Source organism: Misgurnus anguillicaudatus, chromosome 24, assembly GCF_027580225.2.
Source record: "Misgurnus anguillicaudatus chromosome 24, ASM2758022v2, whole genome shotgun sequence".
In the NCBI taxonomy this organism is placed as follows: Eukaryota; Metazoa; Chordata; class Actinopteri; order Cypriniformes; family Cobitidae; genus Misgurnus; species Misgurnus anguillicaudatus.
In genome coordinates this window covers 30,229,126-30,246,792 of record NC_073360.2, presented here as the reverse complement: position 1 = coordinate 30,246,792, position 17,667 = coordinate 30,229,126, and the positions used below count along the sequence as shown (strand labels likewise).

The following is a 17,667-nucleotide window of genomic DNA, read 5'->3' as shown; positions in this document are numbered from 1 at the left end:
TTTTGGTGGCAAAATGCCATTTGCTGGCAGTGTGGATAATAATTTCTTATATTACAAGGGCATACAACGACACAATGGCATAACGATTATGTTTTAGCTATCAGAATACATGCAAAAAAAATTGAACAATTTTACCAAGTTTTTTGTAATGTGTTTAAGGCCTCCTGGTTGATGCCAATGGTTTGCCTGTCCTTGTCTGAGGTCATCTTTGTGAGTGTCTAATTTGGACTTCTGATGGATGATCACTATAGGTGATTAGGGTTGATTAATGCGTTTAAACCCTCAAAAGATCCTTAATTCCCGAGCGATCCATATCCCACTGTTTTCCGCAAGAGAGGGATAATGGAACTGTGGATTGTAGCCCAACAGTGCAATAGTCGACAGGTGGGTAATGAGCTCTGTGTGTGTATTTTAGAGAAAAAAATGTGTATGTGAGAGTGAAATGCAAAAAAGAGCGTAAGAAGAACGTAATCTGACGTACAAACATGTTCATTACAAAAGCACTCATGGAGCAACCAAAAGGCTAAATCTGATCCTTTCCCAACTAAAACCAGAGGATGCTTGTTGAGTAGTCTTTAAAGGGATGAGTGTCCCAGGTCAGGGTTGCACATACTGCTAAATAACTGAGACGGAAATTTACCTTTACTGTATGCAGAATTTTCTTCTTACATTTCTATACATTTTATATCAGTGTGTTCCATAAGAATCAAACCCACAACCTTTGCGCTACTAACCCAATGCTGTACCAGTTGAGCTCCAAGACATCACTAGTGGTGTAGTGCAGAGTATACCCAGGTATACCCACTTCTTTATTTGATGGCATGGGGTATACTCACATCTACTTTATAAAAGTGGGGGCATGAGTATACCCACTTTTCCAGGCACCACTACACCACTGGACATCACGTATTATTACAATTGTACCTTAAAAGTTAAAATGGCAGCTGGTGTAGGAGGGATAAATAGTATCTATGTATTGCAGTATATCAGTGCTGCTGCTATTACACTGTGAGTTTGCCTGAACTAGTTACTAGTAGATGAAAGACGATTAAATTGAGTAGTGTAATTTAGCTTTTGACCTCTAGAGGAGGCTGCTGACCACCTCTCAGTCGGCGTGATCTGATTCTAAGCCAAACGCAAAATCCATTTTCGCATGCACCTTCAGAGAATGTACGAATCTTACTGTTATGGTGACAGCTTTGCTTCATGCAGTGTGGTCTGTGTTGATGTTAAATGTGTTGCACCGTGGGTCTGTGAATGACATTAATTTGTACAGTAACAGTTATGTTTTTCACATATAATGACAATAAAGCTCATTTGACCTTGGCCACACTGAGAATATTTTTTATATTTTGAAAGTTTACAGACGCACGCTGCATAATCACGTAGGAAATGTAAAAACAAAGCAGTACAAGTAAGTTACCGTCGTCACTATATGGCGGTAACCAGTATTTTTTTTCTTCATGCGAGTGCATACTTACTTTTACAAAGGTGCGCAAAGGGCAGTAATGTTGTAATTGCGGTTTGAAAATCGACTTTCAAAGAGGAGCTTGAAGATGGTTCTTTGGAAGCCGCCCGAAAAAGACCGGTGAATTGTGGGAAAATCTAAAGCAGGATGATTAGCGAATACATAAATTAAAAGTATATCTAAGTTATGTCTCTACATTGTTTTACATTTTTAACAGCATAAGGCTGTTTTATACAGGTGCTCACGTAATTGCTCCTGTAAGAATTTTTTTTAAGCCCTGGTTTGTGAACCATTTGGTTGGTACACACGCAGCTGTGCTTAGCTTACCACGCAGAACGACAGGGGGATGACATCAAAGTATCGCGCGAGTGATTCGAGACTAGACCGCTTCGTATGCTTTCGGCTTACTCTCGCGGTTATTTGATGTCATACTACGCCTCGGTGTGGCTGCGTTGCATGAAGTTGAAGACATTTATTGTTTATACTCGTCACGAAATATTAGATTTTTAGGAGAATTTAGTGATATTTAACTCATTTAGTGAGATACCACAGGTCATAGGGGATATATTATTATGCCTCATATTTCCCAAAAGCATGCAGAGTATATCAGCCTTAACGTATATTTGCAAAAACAACCTGATCTCACGAATTTCCGTGGCATAGTCACGGAATTTTGTGCTCATTTTTCCATAAAAAATAAATTTCTTTGGCCAAAAATATACTACATAACTTTTGTAGAAAGTAAAGCTTAAGTAAATATATTTTTGAATGTAAAAATATATTTAGTTTTAACGTTCATATATTAACATGTATTTCAAAATGTATTACAGGGGCAACAAATACATTTCTAATTTTACAACCCATAAAGCAAAAAATATATCTGTCCTGCCCAAAATATAAAAGTTTGTATAAAATGTTTAAAGTATAACATGTATACGTATGTATAAAATCTAAAATTAGAAATATGTTTGAAATTGAAAATATGTTTAATTTCAATCTTCTCAAACCTGTTATGTTTACAGGTTTGTAACATACAAAGTTTTTCTTCCAATGCGATGTGAAAATAAATGCCTTAAAATATATTTATTTTTAAAATATTAAAAATGTCCAAAAAATATATTGGTGAAAAATAAATTTCTTAAAGGGACATTCCACTTTTTTTGAAAATACACCCATTTTCCAGCTCCCCTGGAGTTGGACATTTGATTCTTGGCGTTTTGGAATCCATTCGGCTGGTCTTTGGGTCTGGCGCTGGCACTTTTGGCGTGGCTTGGCACAGTCCATTGATTCTGATTAGACCATTGGCATCGTGCTAGAAAATAACCAAAGAGTTTCGAATTTTTTCTTATTTAAAACTTGACTTCTGTAGTTACTCTGTAGTGACTCTTACATGGTGTAACTACAGAAGAGTCAAGTTTTAAATAAACTCTTTGGTTATTTTTTAGCGCAATGCTCATGGTCTAATCAGATTCAATGGATTATGCTAAGCTATGCTAAAAGTGCGAGCGCCAGACCCAGAGATCAGCTGAATGGATTCCAAAACGTTAAGAATCAAATGTTTAACTCTAGGGGAGCTGGAAAATGAGCATATTTTCAAAAAAAGTGGAGTGTCCCTTTAAACATATTTCAAGATATATTTCAGTACATATATGCTTTGGCCATTTTTTGTATATTTTTAAATATATTTAAAATGATATTTGAAAATATATTTTTGCCATATATGGGACAATAGCAGCAATTGATTCATTTTAGTAAGTGAAAGTGGATCAACGGTCATTTCCAATTTTGCATTAAATATAATTATGTATGATAGCTTTCCACTGGTATCACGTCGTCTTTTGTGTGTAACTTTCTCAGTATTATTTATCTCCTTTGTCTCCCACCTGGGCATTTTGAAAACGTTATTCTCAAACTGAAGTGTAAGCTAATTATACTTATTACAGTGCTTAAGTTAAGTTTAATTACATTAAATGGGATGTGTGTAGGTCTAGATATCTTTAATCTCGCTTACCACACATTAAACCGACTCTGTTTATCTCAGAAACGTCATACTTAATCAATACATCTCCAAGATAAATGAATCCGCAACAAGCGAACACACACCCATCAAACAGATCTGCTCAATATTCCACTCACTTTGAGTCATGACTGACTTTATGAAATGAATCACACATTAGTCACATAATTAGGCCTGTCAAACAGTGGTGGTCAGGTGATATTTCTGCATCTCTCTCTCTCTGTGCGTGTTTTATGAATAGGTAAAGTGTTTTCTTATCGATATCATTTGTGAATGATGATGGTTTTTTGTCCAGTGACCATGAGAACGGTCAGCTTTTCAATATCTTTTCAAGCATTTAGTACGGTAGCTTCGAACATTTTATAGCTGTAAACTGGAAAAAATATTTTTCAATACAAAGCAGGTCAATTAAGAAGAAAGTTTGTATGCATGGCCATATTGTGAGATATATTACAGATGAATGTGTTCATGTATTTGTGTGTATTTGAATGTTTTATTTTTGTTTGCATGTTTCAATTGTGTATGTGAGTGGGAGGCGTCAGAGTTAAGACCTTTTCTATCAGCGGGCACCTTGCAGTAGCTGCATTGTCTGTTTCAATGCCTGAATTAAAGGACTTTGTCTCCTTTGTCACGGTAATGGCCTCCTTCACACAGACAGCACGACAATGGAGACCGAATTGAGGATCCCCACTCCAATCCCCTCCCACCATTTTCCACTTTTCCTCATTTGTCTTATACCTCTCCTTGTATGCCTCGATGTGCATATGTACATTTATTCAATTATTGGTTTGTTGTTGTTTTATTAATTGATTGATTGACTCATTCATTCATTCATTCACTTTATATCCTCTCTTACCAAAGTTGCATTCATAAAGATTTTCCTTTGGTTGTTTGTTCGTTCGCTCATCCAAGGTTTCAGATTTTGTTTTCCCAGCAGGACGACCATCAACCTGTTCTTCTTTGTCATTTCTGTTTGATTGTTTCTTGTAAAGTATTAGTGTGCACTAGTGGAGATGTTCACCTCTATTACCCTCTTCAGCAAGATTCTTTAATCCTGTCAAGTTCAAGCACAGCAGTGCCCCACAATATTGCCTGAGGCTTCAGGTAAAAAGTGGTACACGTAGAGGAAGATGATCGTGATAAGTATGGAAGGAGGAATGATGATCTTATGATCCACCTTTAGATAAAATCAAACTGATCTCTATCTACTCCCATAATGCTTTTCACCACTCATCATTGAAGGGATCAGAGACAATCCTTTTCAGACAGATCCTGGATAAGCCAATCGTTGGTTTTTGATTGTCTTTTTATATCGTGTGTGTGTGCGCGCGCGTGTTTGTGTGTGCATTTTGTGCCATATTTAGTCTGGGTTATACAAAGCTGTGATATGTTAAAGCAATAAGCCCCAAGAAGCAGTGGGTTACCAGTGCATTTTATAACAGCTAAGGGCCGTTTTATAACCCCCTTAGCTGTTATAAAATGCACTGTAACCCCACTGCTTTGTGGGCTTATTGTGTTTATAAAACGGTTACTTGATATGCATAGCAGGATTTCATAAAATAAAACACAAATAAGTTGTAATTATATTAGTACAAATATTACTCTTGCGCCAAACAAAGTAGTTCCTCAGAATCAAGTGCGGCTGTAACAGAGCGCAGTTCACAACCAACACAAACGCAGCAAAGACACAATCAAAATATGATTGAAGACTGTAGTGTTTATTTTTATATATCAGTACGCAGCAACAGTGGCGCAGTGTAATGCGGTCTGAACCGTGGGGTTACCGGGTATTTTATCACGGCTTAGAACGCGTTTCAACCAATCAGATTGAAGAACCAGAACGGGCCGTTTTATAATAAAAGTTTTACATGTTTAAGCTCACGTCAATTGAGTTAATGTGTTAATGTATATTGTGTCAGAAAGGGGTTCCACTGTCTACGTCAGTAATCTCCCGCAGTAATTATTTCCGGAAGAGGATAATACTGCATACAGAGAAGTCATTATTTCTGAGAAACCCTACAAAATCATCTCAGTTTTTGTTTAACAAAACAGTTGAAAAAAGGCCATTTCTTTCCTCTTAATCGGTTAAACACATACTGTGCGAAAATGAAGATCTCCAGGCTGGCGCTATTGATGTCAATTTCCCACAATGCTTTTCAAGGCAGCTGTGATAATGGATATGCAAATGATATGTAAATAAAACTAATGGACATGTTTCATTTCACAAGAATCATAGTTTTGATGAGCTAGGGAAATACCATAGTTGGACAGATGAGCAAAAATGTGTTGTAACAGCACGCCACACAAGCCAATGACTTAAACCCTGTAGTCATAAACAAACTATATTAATAGCATAGTTAATGCATAAATTTGGATGACCCTGTCAATTTGTGACCCTGTCTGTCAAATCCAGGCTAAAGTTTCTGTATATGGTAACGACACATATGAGCCTCAAAAATGATTGTTTCCTCATTCTTATGTTAACCCCGTGCATGCAAAACACTGCTGGAAAACAGGCCAATCTCAACATAAAACCAACTGTGGTTTGGCTTGCATTTTAGATTTCTTCCAGCTATTTGGGGTTAGGAAGAACCAATAAATAGCCAAATATTTTCTTTGAACATAAAGCAGTGTAATTGTCCACGTTTCTGTACAATAGGTTGCAGTTAGACAGAATTAAGTATTATGGTGCCCACAACAAAATGTTAGATGTCCATGTACACTACCTGACAAAAGTCTTGTCGGGTGATTCTCACGAAAACTTGGTTTTAAAAATGTCAAGCATGAAAATGTAAAAATTGCTTAAATTTACTTTTTCTCCCACCAGACATTGTAACACTTTTTGTAACATAATTTAAAAAATTAGTCCTAAAAAATCTCATTACCGCAACAGTCAGAAAACATCAACACTGACATATTTTCAAAATGACATGACAAACCTGAAAGAACATAATTTGGAGATTCTGCACATGCATTTAAAATCAAAGTATTATGCTTCTATTAATTAAATTAACATTTAATAAGCATCTGTTGCGGTAATGATAATCAAAATGTCGTGTAAGCATTCTGACAAGACTATATTTCAAATTAACTGTAAAAAAATGATCTTACCTGGTAGCCATCTTGAAGTAACTGGTCCATGTGCTTGGTCACTCAAAATCAAACTTTATTAAAATTCTGTATGTGTGCTTAAACTGTTCTCAAAAAGTGCTGCGGAGGATGAGAACATCAGGCATGGACACATCATTTTCCTAATTTTTCTTCATTTTTATTATACATGAATATTCAGTAAATATTTTTTCTGTCATCTAAAGTAGTTTAGCAAAACATCCATTTATTTTGATTAAATTACAACATAACGCATGTTCAAACACAGCCGGACACATTGCGGTAATGAGAATTTCAGCAGAAAATGAGATAAAATTTACAATTATAAATTCTTATGTTGAAATCACACATTGTGCAAGGTAAAACACAGTATTGTGTTAATTCTGATGCTTTTTAATGTTACTATATTACACATTTTAAAGCTAAAATCATTAGTGTTGTGGTGTTTCAATGGTTTCGTGAGAATCACCCTGTCGCTTGTGTACAAATTGACATGAAGTGCCGCTAAAATATATTTCTAATCAAAATTTGTTTTCAAGAAATGGCTCATTTTAATCCCAACAGCTTTTGTAATAATGTTTTAGTGCAAAACGAAATCTGTCCAAAAGTATTCTAATATTCAGAGCTTGGTAAAGCCAATTTTTGCAAAGACATAAGTATTGTCGCCTTGTCATATAAGGTTAATCTGTGACTAATAATGGATCAGTTAGGTCTCAGGTGTGTATAAAAAGACCCCTAGTACACTAGACCTTCACATCAACTGCAAGTAGACCTCTGCAAACATGCCTAAGATTCACCCTGAGACTAAAGTTTTGATTATCAAGAGGCTGAAGACCAGATCCACTGCTGATGTGGCAGACACCTTCAATGTGTCTCAGCATCAAGTACAGAGGATAGAAAAAAGATTTTAAGAGACTGGAGACGTTTTTGACAAGCCCAGGTCAGGCAGACCCCGGAAGAAAACTGCTCGCGAGGACCGTTTGTCGGCTCGAAAATCCAAGGCCAGCCCATTTTCCACTGCAGCAGAGCTCCACGAGACCTGGTAACCTAAAATCCCTGTGTCAACCAGAACGTTTGTCGGATTTTGTCTCGAAATGACCTCCATGGTCGAATCAGTTCCCAGAAGCCAGCACTATGAAAAGACCCACAGCCTGCTAAAAGGATGGACACTGGAAAAGCAGAAGGTGGATTTTTCGAATGAATCTTCTGTTGAATTACACCACAGTTGCCGCAAATATTGCAGGAGACCTACTGGAACCCGCATGGATCCGAGAGTCACCCAGAAAACAGTGAAGTTTGGTGGCAGAAAAATCATGGTCTGGTTACATCCAGTAAGGGGGTTGTGCAAGAGATCTGCAGGGTGGAAGGCAAAATCAATAATCTAAAATACCAAGATCTCTTAGCTACCTCTTATATTCCCAACCATAAAAGAGGCCAAATTCTGCAGCAGGATGGTGCTCCATTGCATACTTCCATCTTCACATCAAAGTTCCTCAAGTCGAAGAAGATCAAGATGCTCCAGGATTGGCCAGCCCAGTCATCAGACATGAACATCATTGAGCATATGTGGGGTAGGATGAAAGAGGAAGCATGGAAGATGAAACCAAAGAATATTGATGAACTCTGGGAGGCATGCAAGACTGCTTTCTTTGCTATTCCTGATGACTTCATCAATACATTCTATGAATCCTTGCCAAACCGCATAGGTGCAGTCATTCAAGCTCATGGAAGTCATACAAGATATTAAATTTGGATCTCACAGCACCACTATTGAATTTGCTAAAAGTATTTTTGTATTTGCAGTAAATTTGTTCAATTTCTGTATAGGCGACAAAACTTTTGTCTTGCCAAAATTTGACCTCTCTGTCTTGATGAAATGATAAAAAATATTGTAGTGAAAATAATTCATTTCAATGCATTAAACATCATTTGGGAGGGGTTTAGCTTTTCATATGAGCTATTTCTAACACCAATTGATTCATTAAAAGTCAGGTTAATAGCAGGTGTTTCTACAAAATAGATAAGCGACAAGACTTTTGTCAGGTAGTGTATGTGGACACACCAGGTCTAAAGAGGTTAAAATACAAATGAGCTGATCTCTGCACTAAATGGCAGTGCCGTGGTTGAATGGTGCAGAGCCCCTTCTGACATCATAAGGGGAGCCAAATTTCAATATTTTTCACATGCCTGCAGAATGTTTTACCAAAACTAATTTACAGGGTTGTTCTTTTTTACATATTCTAGGTATTGGTACCCAATTATAGCACTTAAACATGACAAAAGTGAGATTTTCATGATATGTCTTCTTGAAGAATATCCTGGTGTATCATGGGCCAATTTAACCTCCCAAGACCCGAGCTTTGGTTTGTCTTTTTTCCGATTTCTACCAGCTATTTTGGGGTTAGGAAAAACCAATAAATATAATAACCAAATATGTTTCTAAGAACCTGAAGCAGTGTATTTGTCCATGTTTGTGTACGACAGGTTCCAGTTACATAGAATTAAGTATTATTGTGCAAACCACAAAAAATGTATGTCCACATATGTGGACATCCAGGTCTTAGGAGGTTAATGATATCCCCTACAATATCCTTTTCTCAAACTGATATAAGCACAGAGCAAAAGAGGGAGAGATTTAATAAGTTGTAAGGGAACATTTGCCATTAGTATAAGCACAAGCGCCGCTATGCCATCAACACACACGCAAACCCTGAGGGCCACTGCCACCCTAAGAGCCGCTAATGATGGAGAAGAACGCAAACAGACAAACCTGTTCACATATGCAAAAACTACACACACGCACATGCTGAGGCTGTGATTGAGTTTTCAGACATCATTACTAACCCATCATAGATTTGGATTCTCGTGATTGCACTTTGTCTATTTATGTGTTCTGGAGAGACAAAGAAAGATTCAATTATCAGTTTCATCATTAAAGTAAGTAGAAAAAAAAACAGTAAATAAGACTCTTTATGTCACTTAAGTGTTTTGGCAAAGAAAACAGGCCAAGTCATTTAATCCTTCATTTTGTAGCATCTCATATTTTAGAGATATCTGGTATGGATAGTTTCCTCTTGGGCTGTTTTGTACTCCTCTTATGTCTTCACACCTGCATCCAGTTATTCTGGTTCCAATAGTTTCAGTCCCCAAGAGAGATTTGAATCACTTTAAGAGACATGCGAGCAGTGTGCACTTGATATAAGCCTCGGGTTTGAAGAACTGAATGTGTGAATATGGCAGAGTTCAAGCTTCAAAATATACTTTTTAATATTTGGGGATTTCAAAAGTTTAAAACCATTGAATTTTGGAGTTTATTGATTTGTGTGAAAAGTTGAAATTATCATAAATATTAGCATTTAAACTGGCACGGACTTCGCATTTTTGTGTTCGTGTTCATGTATGCATGGATGAAATTTGGAAAGTAAAAGAAAATTAAGTAAATTGGTTGAATTAACATGCTAATGTCTTTGTTTACACAACAAAATGATCATAATCGTTCAACTATGAAATAAAAATGCACACATATTACAGATATTACAAAGTGGTTTGAAATTTAAATATGGACAATTACAGAAAAACAAAGTGCATAATGACGCCACATTGTTTACGCACCAGAGAACCTAAAGCTTTTAAAGAGCTGTTTTAACCACTGGGAGCTAATAGACCCAGAGTTATATTACAACATTAAGGAAATATTGACTTTGCTCTTGTGTAGTTATTATTAAGCTCCAGCAGTGTGAAGAATTCGATCATATGAAGATAAATCAATGAAATCAATTGCACATTTATAGTTGAGATTAATTGGCATTGAGACAAGGCTTTGTCCTTCATCACATTCCTCTGCACACAAATTTGTCATTTAATGCTATTTTTCATCCCCATCCTTGACTCTCTCGCACCTAGATTTTAAAGAAACGCATGTGCTATTTTAAATGATTTAGACAATGTCACCTCTCAAGCTTTTCCCATAATGTCAGGGTGTTGTTATCATTACGCAGGGAAACGAGGAGGTGTCATTAAAACTCCTTTAATTCTGTCACAGGAAATATCAAGCACGCCAAAAGAGCAACCAAATGACACATTGTCCCTGTAAACGTGTCTGCCCCCCACAATTTGCCATTTCAGACTACTATACTGTATATTAAATGCGACAACTTCTTTGAAAATCTTTAATTAAGCTTTAATAAATAGAGATGCTGCAGAGTGTCGCATTGAAGTGCACTAAACACTAATCGCTTTAAAAGCACACAGGCAGATGTTAGGATTGGTGTGACGTGTGGCATGAAAAACGAGCCGTTTAAAAGGATTGTTTGCCTTTGTGCGCATTTGTGTAAGTGGTGTTAGTATTGACGTCTTGAGACATTATATGTGGGTGGGTGGATATGAACCCCCAAAAGAGCAGTGGGCACGCACATATTCAATGGGATTTCTTGGAACAGTGGTTGATTTAAGTTCATTTATGAAACATTTATATAAGAATTATAACTCGACGGAGTGCAAGTTGGGAAATTAAAGCATTTCAAATGTCATAATGTACATTTATTTTCAGTGACTTTATTTAATAAAAACATGAATACGCCAGCTTTCCCCCAATTGGGTTTAAATTTGAAGGCAAATAACATTTTAAGATTTATGGATGGTGAGCAGCTGCACAAGTGGTTATTGAATTTGTTTCAAATTATGGTTTTGACCAATTTTAAAAAAAAAATCTTTAATATTTATTTAGCTGCAGAAAATGGCATTCCAGCATTTAAATTTGGAAATATATTGGAAATATTGGGTTATTTGGTTTTTTAAATCATTCTTGCTATGCTCCCATATCTTTACAAAGTGATAATGTTATGAAATACATAAATATAATCTATTTAGTGGATTTGATACCACAGCTGTATCAGGTGGACAAAGAAAATATGCGGACAGATTATTGTTAAGAGAACTACAAAAGCATGCATTATACGAGATGTGGTCCAATGTAATATTTGACATGCAATAGTCTTGTTGACTTTTGATCTTTTAAAGCGTTGAAGGAATCAGGGAGGAGGGGCCATGAAAGACGATAGATCATACAGCACATACTGTGTATCTGGGACTTACTTCTGTAAATGTCAGAGATAATGATGTGTTTTAAATGTAACTGCACAATGCACATACCCAGAATGATGGTATAAGATCAGAGGTCAGATATTTCTCATATTAGAAAAACTGAACTCAACACGTTCGTATTACAAATCACTGGGCAGTCTGGTAACTCCCCTTTGCCTGTCAATCTCACTTCTGTATTGCACCACAGACCAAGCTGTACAGAGAGATAACACATTCACAGAACACACGCACAGGGTGGGCAAAGGACCTGTCAGCTGGCAGGATGAAATATGCGCACACATACCCATAATTGTTTGAGAGCTTTCTTAAATGAATCTCTTAATGCTGAAAAGGAAAGGTTATTAAGAGCCTCTGTGATTCACCAGCCAAATAAGGTCTCTCTCTTCATACACACACACACTACATCTTTCTCCTCCATTTTCTCTTTGGCAATCATTTACCTGAAAGATTTCCATATATGCAGGTCATCATAAAATTTAATCTTATTGTAAGCTGCCAAGATCACACCTGCCATCACTTTATCATTTAACATTGGATAAGTGTTCAGTGAATTGCAGCATCAAAATTTGCTCATCTAAAAAAAACAGATGACGTCTTTGCAGCAAGTAGTCTAAGATATCTTATGCTTGCATGACTTTATAAATGCAAAACGCTTTTGTCCTGAGAAGATCACCAATAAAGTCCAATAATGGTATACTGACACTTCTATTAAGGCATTTTTGCACACAGGTGCCCTAGTTGTATAAAGTATGTAGTCAGTATGCGTTTTGAAAGTTGGTTGGATAAAGTTGCATTATGCATTGGTTCCGAAACATAGATTTTATTCAAACAAACAATTAAAAATAGTGATACGTACAGTACAGTTAAAAGCAGATTTGCCCACATTCGTACAACACTCGATCTTTCTTTGGACACATCAAAAGAAAAAATGAGAGCTATGATCGTTGTTAGACGACAAATATAACAGCTTTTATTTTTTATATACAGTTTGAATGTGATAAGGAATTAAAGAAGAAAAGAAAGGTGAATGAGTAAAAAAATAAGCACTCAAAACCAAACGCTTGCGGTGCGTAATTAACACGACGTGAAAGTTTTCCAGAAGAAATTCTTGCATCCGGCTTTGCGCTCGCGTGGTGCGAGCATGGGACCCGCGGCGCGCTCCAGCTCAAGGCGCACTTCATCTTTCTCCACAGCACGAGAGAGGTCCTCCGGTTCGAGAGCTTCGTTTTCTGCTTGCACGAGCTCCGAGAGCAAGTCTGCGAGCGTGTATCTGGCGAGTTCCTAAAAAAAGAGAGAGATATGTTTTCAATATTATTCATCTTTCCATGTAAGAGGTTTACTCACATCACATGTTGCAAGTGCGCCTAGTAAAGTTTTTTATCAAGATTGTAGACTTGAAGTTTTTGACTTTCAATGGATTTCAGAACCATGGACAGCGCACTGCGCGCTTTGCCTCAAGTGCCTCATTTCATGCCATCTACATTATATTAATACATTTGGCAGAAACTTTTATTTAAAGCGACTTGCCTATACACGCATAGGCTACTGGTAAAACAGACAGAATGCATTATATAAACGTCGTTGAATATTATTGCTAAAGCGACCTTTGCGCTCTTAACGCAATTCTCTGTAAATTGAGTTTAAGTGTCAGTATATGACTAATCTTTCTTATGACTTGTTTATGATATCATTACCAAAACGGAGCGTTAATTATTTTAGTAATGGAAGCACAAATAGCCAAAAACAGATGATAACGCTTACACTTCTAAAAATAAAGGTTTTGAAATGGTTCTTTGCAGTGATGCCATAGAAGAACCATTTTTGGTTCCCAAAAGAACCTTTTAACTGAAGGGTTCTTAAAAGAACCATATACTTATTATCTTTTAATAGTGTGTAAAACTTTTTTACTACAATAATAATTTTGTGTAATATTAAGATTCTGGCAAAGAATCTTTCCGGAACTTTTATATTTAAGATTGCACTGTTGTCTCACATATATTCGTATTCAGATTATCATGTGCGTAATTCCCAGAGTATATTGAGTAAGTTTTGTGTACCTGTTTTCCGGCCGGGTTGAGGAGAGATCTTTGTAGAAGTTGGCGGAGTTTGGCATCTGTCGGTGCCGCAGAGATGCTGCTGATGGCGAGCGCGAAGGACACGAGCGCAAGAGCGCAGTGAATGCGCGTGGAGAGCATCTTTAACAGTGTTGGTTTTGTGGGAAAGTTGCGTCGGTATAGCCTCGTCTGTGCCTTTGCTCCTTCTGTTGCATCTCATTCCTCCAAACTTGCCTTTTAAACGTTGCGCCTGACGTCAGGATGCAAGGGGGGTTTCCTCCGGGTGCGCTTGAGTGATGCTGAGTGACAGAGATGGCACCGATTAGAGGCGTGCATCCTACTGGAGGTAAACGTGATTAATGATCGATTCAACCCTAAACACGCACACAACCTTTCTGGTGTTGTATTTTATCCTGTGTAAATATCACTTGCGCACGCATGAAACTTGGTATAGCTATGGGTACTACCAAGGACACTTATTTTACGCACTGTGTGTTGCTGGATCACTGGTGTCTTTACACATTCAAAGAAAACAACTAGGCATTTACTTAAATGCTACAAGTGTATTAGAAAATCATATTAAATGACTGTTTATGGCACATTTCTGTTAAAACAGGCTGTACAATTTAAGGAATTTTTGATTGAGGTTTTTTACATTTTTTTTCACAATGATCATAATCGAGCTATTTAAAACGTGTTTAATTAATTACATACATTGAGAGACTAACGGATGCAATGATACAGATGGGTCCACTGATGACCTGTTTGCCCAGGCCTGAATTCACACCCCTTGATTTGATTGATGATTTGGTTTGCACTGTCCCATGCGCGCATTGACGTCAAAATTTCCGAGAAGAAACTGCTGCTTTCTTGGGGGGTGGGCAGATAGTGGATATGTTTGCCTCTTCCCACCGTGGGGGTTCTCGGTCCCCTCTGTTCTTCCAATCAGGACGCGAGCTCTGATTAAGTGATGCTAATGGGCAGTCATGATACGACCGGCGCGCGCCGTATGAGGCGTGATGTGTTTGAGGATAACTCAGACTAATTCCATCGAACCCGTGGAGATGGTGTGTCTGTCGCACCCGCTCATGGGTTGCGAACCCGGTGACTTGGGATGCGTCCGAAGCGCCAGTATTTACGCAGTTACTATTTATTGCATGCACAGGATGTTAAGTGCAAACGATGCCCAGACTAACACTCGCAGACAGTATTTTTCACAGCCTCAAATGCTAATTGCAGTTATGCGTGACTCAAGCACATTTGCCCTCGGTGGATTGAGAGTAACATATTTAGATGCATATGGTTGATGGCATTGATATCTATAAAGTCTATAAAGGTTGGCAGAGATTAAATAAGCATATTATCAAGACATACAGCACATAAATATGCATAAAAGTAAAGAAAATGAACCTATTCAAACCTGTTGGCATGTATTTTAGAGAAAAACAATGGAAACTTTATAAGCAAATTTAAGTTAATTTTTTTAATTAACATAATAGTCCCATACTGTAATGTATGTGATTTACTACATGTGGTTACTCTGCTAGGGCACCTGAACACACATTGCAAAAATGGCTTAAAGGCCCAGGTCAACCCAGAAAAGGTCCAGCTTCACTTCTTTGCAGATGCCACTTGTTTTGATTTTTTGTAATGCACCACAATAGGTTTTTAAGTTAAATGTGGCTTATAGGCTATTGTTTCTTAAGGCCACTGTATTAAACACTTACACATTCCTTTACCGAACACTCTTGATGTGTTTTAATTAAAGCCTCTGTTTATTGAAGAGAGTTTACAATCTAATTTTCTCTCTGTAAAATGGATGTTGGTCTTTTCTCATTATAATGAGTGAAATCCTACACTGCAGCAGAACATTAACATTAAAGAAAATGACTTTCTGATTAAGCACATGAAAACCAAAGAATCCAGTTTTCTTCATTTTCTTCTTAATAATGTGAATCTCTAATCGGAGTTTGCTTTAAGCAGCAGTCAATCCATAATCCATGCTTTTATTCAGCATTCACCTTTTCTGTATGATTGAGGAATTTTAACTGTTTAATTGTGCATTTCTATCTACTTTTTAACCCGTTAACTGGCGCTGTCCTGTGAGCGGGACACCCACGTTTACTTCAATATTTTTTCATGTAAATATTAATCTATCATGACAAACTATACTGTATATTGTTGGAAAGGTCTAAGAATGTAGTTTTCATATTTCAAAACCTTTTAGTTGTAATAATAATGCAGTAACTGTAATTTATTTGTTTGTGACAAGAGTATGCAGCAAACCTTACAGCAAACAACACAAACCTCAGTTTTTTTTTGTATTAAAAATAATATTGCATTTTTTATTTATTACAAATAAATGTAAACTGCTATAAAAAATATATATTTTCACCTCCAGACCCTTCCGTAAATTTTTTTTTAAGTGTCTTCTTTAAAACAAGATTAGGCTTCTAGACCAAACAAATGCCAGAGTTATATTAATTTGAAGGTGTAAATCACCTTTTCACCCCCCCCACTCAAAAAGTTATATAAATTTAGTCAATATTGGAAAAAATGTCAAAAATGAAAATGGTTGCTTGTGTGGACCTTTAAAAAGGTCCTACCATTTAGGTACAAATATGTATAAATATGTTGCCATTACTTCTAAGGTACTAACAGTGTTCGAGGTAACGCATTACAAGTAATGTGCATTACGTAATAATATTACTTTTCTAAAGTAATGAGTAAAGTAACACATTACTTTATAAATGTACAAATTAATATTTGAGTTACTTTTCAGTTTAATTCATTAAAAAAAATTATAATTAAAAGACAGTTAGAGTCAGAAAACGGAGATGGCAGGCCAGAGCTTGACATTTTTGTGATGGAAAATGCAATTTCTGAATGCAGAACTTCTAAGTCATAAAACTAAAAGAGATCAAGCCATAATTAAAGTAAGAAAAAGAAACGCAAAAGTAACTTAAAAGTAACGCATGTATTACTTTCCATGAAAAGTAACTAAGTAACGCATTTAGTTACTTTTTGGGGGAGTAACTTAATATTGTAATGCATTACTTTTAAAAGCAACTTTCCCCGACACTGGGTACTAATATTAACTCTTTAGGTGCAAAGGTCTAATTTGTGACTATTTTTATACCATTTTCTCTTAAAGTGTAGCTGGTTGCTAAGATGTTATGCATTTAAATGTATTTATATTTCACGAGTTTGCATTAACATGTAATCGATAGGGAATGAGATAAAGCATATTTGGCGTGCTGTCCGAGGAGAGGGCCCCGAACCCAGAGAACTCCCCCCTCTTTAACTGTGATAAATGAATCTAGATGAGAGTGAGGTGATGGGGTGGAGGAGGGATGCTCCAAAAAAATCTGTCATGGAACAGAGGTAAGGGACTGCTATTTATAGGCACCTCTTTGCACTGATTGGCTCACATGGATCACATGACCATGTTCCTCCCGAACTTAGTTAAATAAACTTCATTTTGTTAAAAATCCCTGAATCACCATAAATTGCGTTCACAAACACCTCAAATGAGATACGATAAGTAGCAGGGAATGTTAGAAATCTGCTGTTGTCTGACTGATGAGGTGGTGTGTGGGTTCAGACACGTCTAATTAACTAGAAAGGTTAACCTTTGTGAAACACACTGAACCGGGTCAGATGCTCACTGTGACTCCAGGTGCCAATAACAATATGGACACATCTGACCATCAACCATGCACAGTACTAATGTATCTGGGTTAATAGATGTGTAAGGTTTGGGGGAGCTGTAGATGTAAGCTTTATTCATTTAAAGTTCTTGTTCCTCTTGCTTACCTCCTTTTTGTAAACCCTGCTCTCATCACTTCCATCATGTCATCACCCATTATTATCTCTTAACCTTACATCAATATCATCACCATGGTATACTGTATTTT

General features: G+C 36.9%; 1 protein-coding gene across 1 annotated transcript; it reads right to left on the bottom strand.

The window, feature by feature from the left end:
* Positions 1-12,500: 12,500 nt before the first annotated feature.
* sst1.1 (somatostatin 1, tandem duplicate 1) lies at positions 12,501-13,976 on the bottom strand. Its single transcript, XM_055197093.2, has 2 exons — positions 13,754-13,976; positions 12,501-12,977 (listed from the first exon to the last, which is right to left on the bottom strand). Exons 1-2 carry the CDS (start codon positions 13,889-13,891, stop codon positions 12,771-12,773), a joined length of 345 nt encoding a protein of 114 aa, XP_055053068.1. The 5' UTR covers positions 13,892-13,976; the 3' UTR covers positions 12,501-12,770.
* Between the last annotated feature and the right edge of the window lie 3,691 nt (positions 13,977-17,667).

Coding starts and splice junctions, on each gene's coding strand:
- sst1.1 (XM_055197093.2), bottom strand. CDS start 13,891: ATGCTCTCCACGCGCATTCACTGCGCTCTTGCGCTCGTGTCCTTCGCG. Junction 12,978..13,753: donor TCAACCCGGCCGGAAAACAG/GTACACAAAACT, acceptor CTCTTTTTTTAG/GAACTCGCCAGATACACGCT.